The 10,297-nt window shown below is 32.0% G+C and overlaps 1 protein-coding gene across 1 annotated transcript in view; it reads right to left on the reverse strand.

The window, feature by feature from the left end:
- Positions 1–5,346: 5,346 nt before the first annotated feature.
- LOC106478065 (G-protein coupled receptor GRL101-like) overlaps positions 5,347–10,297 on the reverse strand; it is a 43,006-nt gene continuing 38,055 nt past the window's right edge. The window contains exons 12-13 of the mRNA XM_022381580.1: positions 7,797–7,985; positions 5,347–5,619 (exon numbers count right to left, since the gene is read on the reverse strand). Coding sequence (XP_022237288.1) covers positions 5,347–5,619; positions 7,797–7,985 — 462 coding nt within the window. The remainder of the gene's footprint in view (positions 5,620–7,796; positions 7,986–10,297) is intronic.

The following is a 10,297-nucleotide window of genomic DNA, read 5'->3' on the forward strand; positions in this document are numbered from 1 at the left end:
GGGTGCTATTGACTAGGTGTCCTTACACTAGCATATCAGATGAAAATTAGGAACAGTTAGCATAAAAAAAAACTCTGTTGTAGTTTTGTGTGAATATCCGAAACAAGCAAACAAACACATGAAACTTGATTTGCAATTGAAACTTTGAAGTTCTCTTCTGTTTATTTTGTGTGTGTGAAAACTAATTATCCAAAGGTAAACAAACAATAAGCTATATGTAAGCTATATTAGTAGTTCTACCAATAGGTTTTATTCAGCATGTGCCCGACGTTACGCACAGATGTTAGGTATTAAAGTCGTTTCGAACAATTCGTTGTATATTAGAAACGAAAAAGAGATAAGGAGGTGTATTACAGGAGTATATTACAGAATTCAGTTAAATGATAAATACTGAAGACGTCATAATATGTTAGTAACCTAAAAAAATAACAGTTTAAATGAAAAAAACAAAAACAAACACGTACTAAACATCAAGCTGTTGAAAATAAAATAAGAGGCACTTGAAATTATTTTAGGTAGGATTAGATTAAATTAATCTATGAGACCTTTTTTCTCCCCTTTTTATTAGCTAATTTTTTGTGCGCCAGCAATACCAAGCGTGGGGCGCGCGTATACCCGATTTGATTTTATTACTCATCAGGATCTCTACCAAATTGAAATTCTTTTAGGCAGGATTATGGTAAATTAATATATGAGAGCTTGGGCGTGGTCAAATAATCAGTCGAAACGATTTGACCTCCTGAGTCCAAAACTGTAACTAGATCTCAAATCGGTCAAGAGATGACGGAGCTATGAGCTTAAAAGTTTGTACTTAGAAAATAACAACTCGGAGCCATTCTGTGAGACGCTATGCCGCGGCTAATAAGAATATTGATATAACTCCTGGTTATCTGTATACATAAACGACAATATACGTGTGTATTTGTTCCTTGACACAATAATACAGGATGACATTAGGAAGGTCATTAGGAAGGTTGGACCCCATCTACTTTCATATTGATAGAATTATTGAAAACAGTATGTTTTTCTTTTCAGTATTGGTATCTTTATGTATTTTTATTGCATTTTTAATGTACTATATACAATGGATATCAGTCAGCAAAACTTAAATATTTGTTATTACTTATCTATATGCTTTTCAATTTATTAATATAACGTAAATTTGTATGCACTAATAGGTTAATTATTCAGGTGTTACTAGAAACTTCGTCAAGAGAACCAGCACCATATCTCTGTTCAAAATAACGTTAATATGTTTTCCTTTACTTAATTTTTACAATCTATGTACACTCCATCCCATATTTGCTTAATCGAACTCAAATAAGAGTTTACTGTACTTCTTTATTGTTGTTATTTTTATAAATCAAACTCAGGGCATAATTCTGAGTCGTCGTTATGTAAGAGCAGTGTTAATATGTGAATCACTACATCTATTTGCTCATAGCCGTCCCTAAGTTTGAGCTTATAGACGGGAAGGAAGGCATCTAGTCAATAGCACCCAGTGCCAACTCTTGGATTACTCTTATTTGACCGAATAGTGGAATCTGACAGTCACTCTTAAAGTTCACTCACGAATCCAAAGTGCGCAGCAACAGAATGCAAGTCATAAATCCTCAGGTTCATAGTTCGAGTACGATCGGCTCAAATATTTTGGTAAAGTTACTCACCGCCTCGTTGGGGATAACATGAATCAATGAACTGTTAACCCGATGCGTTTTCCCTTTATTCCCCCTCCATTCTGTTAACGTTTTAGGAAATACACATATTTTAATCACATAATACAATTACATTTAGACATAATAGTTCAAAAAACTGAGAACATTAGCTTACCTAGAAAAATAAATTCTAATTTAAGGGAAAATAAATAATATTTACATTTAAAATATAAAAGGGTAGGATATACTTTAATTACAAGATGTAATTACAAATCTAATGTTCAATTCCAATAAGCTAATTTTGATGCTAATTTCACATACTCCTTGTAATAATACTAAATTCAGCAAGCACACCAGTTGTAGTATGTAAACAGTTTACACATCAAATACCTATAGTAAATATTTCCAAATTTTCGTATATATGCTGTTGATTTAGAAATATATATATATATTCCACGTATTTAAGAGGAGCTTCTGAACGTCTATCCTATATTTCAGAGCAACGTCTGAACGTCTATCCCATATTTTAGAGCAATTTCTGAACGTCTATCCTATATTTGAGAGCAACGTCTGAACGTCTATCCCATATTTGAGAGCAGCTTCTGAACGTCTATCCTATATTTGAGAGCAAGTTCTGAACGTTTATCCTATATTTGAGAGCAACGTCTGAACGTCTAGCCTATATTTGAGAGCAACGTCTGAACGTCTATCCCATATTTGAGAGCAACTTCTGAATGTCTATCCTATATTTGAGAGCGTATTTTACTTCTTTAGTTTACCTATTTACTGTAAGCTCTGACGTTAAATAACTTGCAGTAAAATGAAGAATAATGATTTATCTTAATGGCATACAATACGATTTGTTTGAAAAAATAATAAAATTAATTAACAAAAACACTAATTTGAAGAATAAGTTCATTAACTGATATAACAACTCATACATTGGAAGGTGAAACGTTGTGTTGTTTGACAGACACATGTGTATTATATAATAATGAAAAAATGTCTGAAATTATTAAAGTACGAACAACAACACTAAACAAAAACAAACCACATCGTGATTCGGACTTCTTTATAATATACTTTGTATAGATAACAATGAATAAACACGTTTTAAAAAGAAACATAACAAATAAGTTGAAATTATGGAGAAGTCAATTTTTTAATAATTTCATTATCCGATCTACACCGATAGTTCAAACCATTCGTTAACTTTATTCAGTATATATATAAATAAACATTTGATCCTGTAAGTGTCAGAGAATACTTTAGTAAAGTTAGGACTTATGGTAATTTGTGAATTGTATTTAAATGAGAAAGGAAGCTATATTGGCAACGTACACTGAAAAACGTTGCTATACTGGTTGAAAATCGATTTTAACTAGAGGATTAAGCAACGCATTGAAAAACTTAATTACACTAGTTGAGAACCGATTTTCTCTAGAAGTATAGATAACATATTGAAAAACTTAACTTTTCTGGTTGAGAATCGATTTTAACTAGAGGATTAAGCAACGCATTGAAAACATAATTACACTAGTTGTAACCGATTTCACTAGAAGTCTAGGCAACATATTGAAAAGTTAATTGTTCTGGTTGAGAATCGATTTTAACTAGAAGGTTAATAAACACATTGGAAAATATAACTACACTAGTTGAGAACCGATTTAAACTATAGATTTAAGTAACACATTGGAAAACGTAATTATACTGGTTGAGAATTGATTATAACTAGATGCAATACATTGAAAAACATAATTATGCTAGTTGAGAACCGAATTTACCTGGAGGTTTAAGACATTCTCTCAATCTTTTATTGTGACAACAGCAACTCTGTTATCTTTTTAAATATTTGTATCGGTATTTGGAACATTAATTACCAAACAACTATTTTCTACAATATTTTATATTATTACCATGTGCCACATACTGAAGAAAGGGATACAGGGACTGAACAGCTTCATAATATAATTGTTCATTATTCTGTTACTCAGAAATGAATGAACACAAAAGTCATTTCAGTAGTAAGAATTATAAATAATTTATCAAATATTATACCAGCATCTAAACAACCATTACAATTTCTTCGTTTGTTGTTTCATATTCTATGAAGGAGTATCTTAGGCTTCACAGCGTTCCTAAAAATTATATATATATATATATATATATATGTGTACTTTTTTAACAGCTGAATATAACTTGTAGTAAATAGCGCCTTCAGTAATTTATAAAAGTAAATTAAGAACGAAAAATTCGTTTGAAGAGTAAAAGCGTACTAAAAACTATATTAATAGAAACAAGGGTAAGAAGGACGGTAACGTTACTTGGGAACATGAATATAGCCGTCGGAAACAGAATAATATTATTGTTACTTGGGAACATGAATATAGCCGTCGGAAACAGAATAATATTATTGTTACTTGGGAACATGAATATAGCCGCCGGAAACAGAATAATATTATTGTTACTTGGGAACATGAATATATCCGTCGGAAACAGAATAATATTATTGTTACTTGGGAACATGAACATAGCTGTCGGAAACAGAACAACATTTTTGCAAATTTTTTTTTAACAATATCAAGAACAATATTATTTGAAATTCAGAGAGTTAGAAATGTTCTTTAAGAAATCTAATTTATACACTAACCGCCAGTTTTATTAGGATCTCTCTCCTAATATCGGGTTGGACCACCTTTTGCCTCGATAATCGCCTGGGCTTAAGGAAGGTGTCGGGTATGATTGTAGAACATTCGTCAAAAAGTATAGTCTGGAATTGATTCACAGATGTCGCCAGAGGATCACAGTGGCGAATACGTTCGAGATAATTCCAGAAATGCTCAGTCGGATTGAAGTTCCGTGATTACGCTAGCTAAAGAAGATGACGGAGGTCAATGTCATAGTCTTCAAACCAAATATTGATAATTTGAGCACAGTCGATTACTCAATTGTGCATAGTACGATCAGATCGATATTGTCGAATCCTCACCATTATTTAAGAAATTGATCTACTAGAACACAATCTGATGACTGTTGCTTTTTAAAAAATCTGTCCAATATATTTCTTTTCTTTTTTTTACTTTTTTTATTGTCGCTGTAATTAGGCTTTGATAACAAACGTCTTTGAACAGCCGGTTAAGAAACTGTCTTTGATAACGATACTCCTTATAGTCAGCCCTCAATATAATTCTTTTATGGAGTCGAAGAAACCCTTTCTCATACCCATTGTCTTTCAGACTAGCCATGGCATCACTACGTTTCTGCACGTAATAGACATGCGTAACCATATGACACATCACATGCCCATTACTAGAAATATGTGTGTGTTTGGAGGACCTAATATGATAGCCAGTGAGTGTATATTAAATGCATAAAATACAATAGTAGTTCTTACTCTGAAATGCTTAGCCATTTATCAATATACATCTTCTGAGTTTAACAAATTATCAACTGTTATTGATACTTTTGAACATGTGGCTAATCGTGGTTGGATGAGTGATTTTTTTTTCTACTAATATTTTATCCAAAACATTTTTTCAAATGTTATTAATTTTTATTAATTTACAGTTATTGAGCTTCAAGTACTTTATTTTTTAACGTAACTGTATTAAATGAGGTTTCATGAATTTACAAAAAAATATTTAAGTATCTTTTTTTTTTAAAGATTATAAGAAACGTTTGTAAGCTTTGGTCACACATCAGAATATTTCTTCTTTCTCAAGTTGTATGTTTGCCGTGAAGGTTTGAGATTATGAACATTTGTGTTTCTTTTTATTGCCAGATGGCGCCGTAGATGATGTTTCGCTTCTCGTTCTTCTTGGCGAGTAGATACGAGCTCACGCAAAGGAACAACTTCACCATTGATATCCAGTAAGGAAGAAGCATGATTAGGCCGTGCAGGAACATCAGGCAAGGACACTGTAAAACCATATATTTCATTTTGTGCACCAGATGCACTGAACAGCTTCAAAAAAAATATTAGCGATTAATCCAATATTCAAACATTTAGGGCAAAAACAATCAAATTGTCTGTTTTTAAGCACAAAGTTACAGAAAAGACTCATTGTGATTTCCCATCACGGGTATCGAACTCTGAATTTGAATATTATATATCATCAAGCTGCAGGGAACAACACACTGAAAGTATTAGACATACACCACTGTTTAATTTAAATATATTGCTAGAGTTGTGATTTTGATAGTTATAAAGCGCGAGTGTTAAATTTTGTATTTATAGAAGCGATAATTTATCGCAGGTTTGTTTACGTAACTGTGTACAAATCATACGTTATGTAGTTCACTAGTCGGTGATTGTTATATTATTGCGTCATGTTAGTAGAACCTTCTAACTTTTTTCATTGTTTCATTGAGTATTGTTACATCATAACGTCTCATAGTTTGTACAAAGTTCTAGGCCTCAGTTGGGCAGTATATATATATATATATATAGGCGATCAAGTTAGTGCAAGTAAATTAGTGAAAGTGAAAGTAAAAGTGATTTTGGACTGTGTTTGAATTAGTTGTAACGGGCGATTTCTAAAGTGAGTTTCACAGTCTTGTATTGTAATAAAAAGATAGAAAAGAATAATATGTCTTGTCAAAGGCTATTCTAAAGCAACTGAATTCACCTGTATGGAATTTGACGAAAATAAAATAATTATTTAAAGCTCTGGATACAACTGTGGTAACCAAAAGTTATAGTGGTGATTTTAAAGAGAGTATCACAGCCTTGTATTGTAATAACCGAGTAGAGGAGAATAATTTGTCTTCTCATAGGGTCTTTTAAAGTAATTGAACCCGTCTGTGTGGACTTTGACGAAAAAGAGAAAATTATTTAAAGCTCTGGATACAAATGTGATAACCAACAGTGTAACGAATATTTGTAGATACGCTTGACTTATTTTGAATATATAATTTTAAAACAAGTGGATTGTGTGGTGTCCGTTTATTGTTTAAATTTATCGCCAACAAGTCACAGACACCTAGTGTAAAGAATCCGGCTCCCGTAAAACTGATAGAAAGTAAATACGAAAGTATTTAAGTATTTATTATTTTTCCTAAGGATTGTACCTTTAGCATCAAAAAATTTGTATTATTAATTTGGAAAACAAAACCCTCTGAAGACATTTATTATATTACAAAAGATTCAATTTTTGTTAATCTTAAACATCGTAAAATTAAATAAATTTTCAATAGGAAGAGGATTGTGATCCTTGAAATCCGTTTAAAAACTATTAAAATACATTTCAAACTAGAAAGGCTGAATTATTATTTAAGCAAATGTTACCGCTTACAGTACTTTTTAAGTACAAGTGAAAAGCGCACACTAATATTGCTGTAGTACAATATTTCCTTAAAAAATTTAACTTTTAATGAATTTAAATTCATTGTAAAAGTCTATAAAACGCTTTCACTTGGTGTAGCTCTCGCAAAGAAATAGCATTTAATAAAAAAAAACAGTTTTGCGTTACGCTTCAAAACTACTCCACCTTCAGCTAGCTTCCCATAGTTTCAAAACATGGTATTATAGTGATAAATTTTAAGTGCAATAACGCTTTTTTTTAATGTCGTGTAATTTAATTAAACATTTTGTAGTAGATATATAATATATTGCAATCACTAATTTGACCTCAATTCTGTTTCGAATGTTTTCAAGTTTCCAGTTCAATTACACACATATTCTAAATTTTATGTCACATGAAAGCGTGTATATAGTGTTTTTCATTTCAAAAAGAATTCATTAAATTGTTTAAGTTACTTTTCCTTCCTTTTTTTGTAATAAAAAGGTTTTGGCTTTTTAATTACGACAGCTTCCTGGGCAACGTAGTGAAGTGGCTTTATCTTTATAAGCGTATAATGTGAAATACATTTCGAAAAAATAAATTATGGATTCTTCATTTAATTTCATTACATAATAAGCAGCGTAAGTAGGCTTAACTCTCTTGTACTCGAACATTTGATATCATATTTTCTGCTGCACTAAAGTGAACTTTTCGCAACCTAGTTAGCCATGCAAAGACAGTCCAAGCTGTCTTTCATGATAATGAAGCATGGACGCATTTCTTTGGAGCATAAACTTCAATATTATTTCATTGGTTCTAATGATATGTAAGTTTCTAAAAACAACAGCAGGAAAAATACATTTAAAACATCACGCTCACCAATGATGGATTTCTGAGAATCACCATTCATTGAGTTAATAAGAGAAAATCGGAACCTGGATACTCTGCTTCGAGCTGGACTAAGGAAAGGAGCTGTTGACAGGGTATACAACAAAGGGTTGATAGCAGCGTTCAGAGGAAGCACAAAAACAGCAACCCACGCAAACACCTGCAGTAGAACAACACAATTTGTATTACTTCAAAACGATCTAAATAAACACATACACCAGTTATGTTAACTTTATATACGAATTATTTAACGTTTGGAAATACCATACATATTTTGGTTTTCTTTATAAATAGATTAAGTAGTTTTTCCTGCAACATAACTGAACGCTTCTGAAAAATACACAAATTAGAAAATACATTGAAAGTTTCAATTGCGTATCTATATGATTGTTCAACAGTATGCGTATGTATATATATATATATAATTAATTAGTTCATATCTTTAAGATACTATTCTAGAATAAACAGCAAAGCAAAGTAACATAACAATGAATTACCTACGTAATATTTAATACTAAGTTGTCTAAATGTTAAGTAAGTAACACAGGACTAGTGATTAGCGCTGTGTTATTTGTGTGTAGCAAGATTTCATTTTATAATCGCTGATATATCCAAAACATATTTTGGGTAAATTACTTCCAAATTAAGACTGGCACTCTTCATTCTTAATTATTACAAACCCTTTCTAGCTTACAAAATAACATCACTGTATTAAGAGCGACATAATATCAATTAGTTCAAACTTACTTGGTATACTTAGTTTGAATAGAAGATCCACAGCTATTAGCCCAAGAGATGGCTGAGTGGCTTATTGTGGTGGTTAAGGCCAAAAGATATAAAGATGTTTCCTTATAGGATGTTTTGTATAAAATACGAAAATGATAACCTTAGTTCAGCAAACCTGTATAGAAGTCCAAAAATCACTCGAATATACTAGAGCGAACTCAAAAAGTCCGAATTCTGAGCCGTTAAGCAATTCAGTGGTAAGTCTGCAAGCTTATGACGCTAAAAATCGGGTTTCGACACCCATGGTGGGCAGAGCACAGATAACTCATAATGTAGCATTTTGCATACTAATCAAATTCTGGAAAGTAGATTACTGGCTTTGATCAATAATAGTTACTTTGAAGTACTGAACATTTGGTATCTAAATTTAAGGTCATTTGCTGTTATAAGGTTAATTACGTGCATAACATTATTTTAATAGTTTCTCTAATTTTCAGTATTCAAATCAATAACGTAAGATTGTTTTTGTCGTTTATTATATTTATTTTAAGCCTTTTGATTCAGACTCTTATTTTGTCACGTGAGGAAAGTTGTGTTTAAGACTACCACAACCTGTACACAGTGAGTCAAACTTTATTAAAGATGAAACAGTTTAAATTATAGAATACTAATTCGAAACAGAATAACGAATAAGACGAATAGCTTCTCTAGATTCCAATAAAATACTTTAAAAAATGGAGAAAAAAATCATGTGCTAAGTTAAATTCCTTGGTTTAGAAAAGCTAAAGTTCAACAAATTACAGAATGTAACAAATACTTAAAAGTGTTAAAACGTTTACCAAGAACAAGAAGTATAAACGCATCTAAGAGGAATTTCAAAAATATTATTCTGGACATGGTAAGCAATGCCATTTAAAGAAGACAGACATTTTATGCACATCATTAATTCCTCAAAATTGTCCAATATTCACAGACCACTTTGTTAGGCAATCTTAGTATTGTATTAATATTTTCGTTTAAAATACTTGAATGAGAACCACTAGACTTTTAGTTCTTGAAGTCATTTCTAATATTCTATTAATAAATCGTACTCTGCAATATTTAGTAAACGTTACTTTTAGATATGATTTTCAAGGTTTGGTTCATCTGAGAATGTTTCGACTTCAAATTCATCATCCTCAAAAAATGTCATCTTCAGGAGGTAAGCGGGAAGTTTTCGGATTGACACTGCTAAAATCAGGTGTTCGATTCCCCTCGGCAGACACAGCAGATAGCCCGATGTGGCTTTGCTATAAGAAAAAAAGATATAGACACACAGGAGGTGCGGGTGAATGGCCAAAGGCCTGATTAGTATCCCAGAAAAACTGGAACCGGCAAAAACATTTGACTGTGAAGCAATCTTCCCCACTAGATCCACTTCTTTAAGGACTGCCGTATCCTCACCAAACTGAAGCATTAGATTCGTTCTCAACACCTTCTGATAGAGAACAGGCTAAGAAGGAGATTTGTAGCCGCACCTTTTAACTTAGCTAGAGGTTTGTTTGTTTGTTTGAAGTTAAGAACAAAACTACACAATGAGCTATTTGTGCTCTGCCAACCACGGGTATCGAAACCCGGTTTCTAGTATTGTAAGTCCAGCAAACATACCACTGTGGGCCTTAGCCATAGGATTATTTTTATCTATAGGTGCGTATTTCATTCAGAAGATTTCATAACATATGTAACAAAGCTACACGAGAGCTACCT

This window comes from Limulus polyphemus, unplaced genomic scaffold, assembly GCF_000517525.1.
Source record: "Limulus polyphemus unplaced genomic scaffold, Limulus_polyphemus-2.1.2 Scaffold177, whole genome shotgun sequence".
NCBI classification, from domain to species: domain Eukaryota; kingdom Metazoa; phylum Arthropoda; class Merostomata; order Xiphosura; family Limulidae; genus Limulus; species Limulus polyphemus.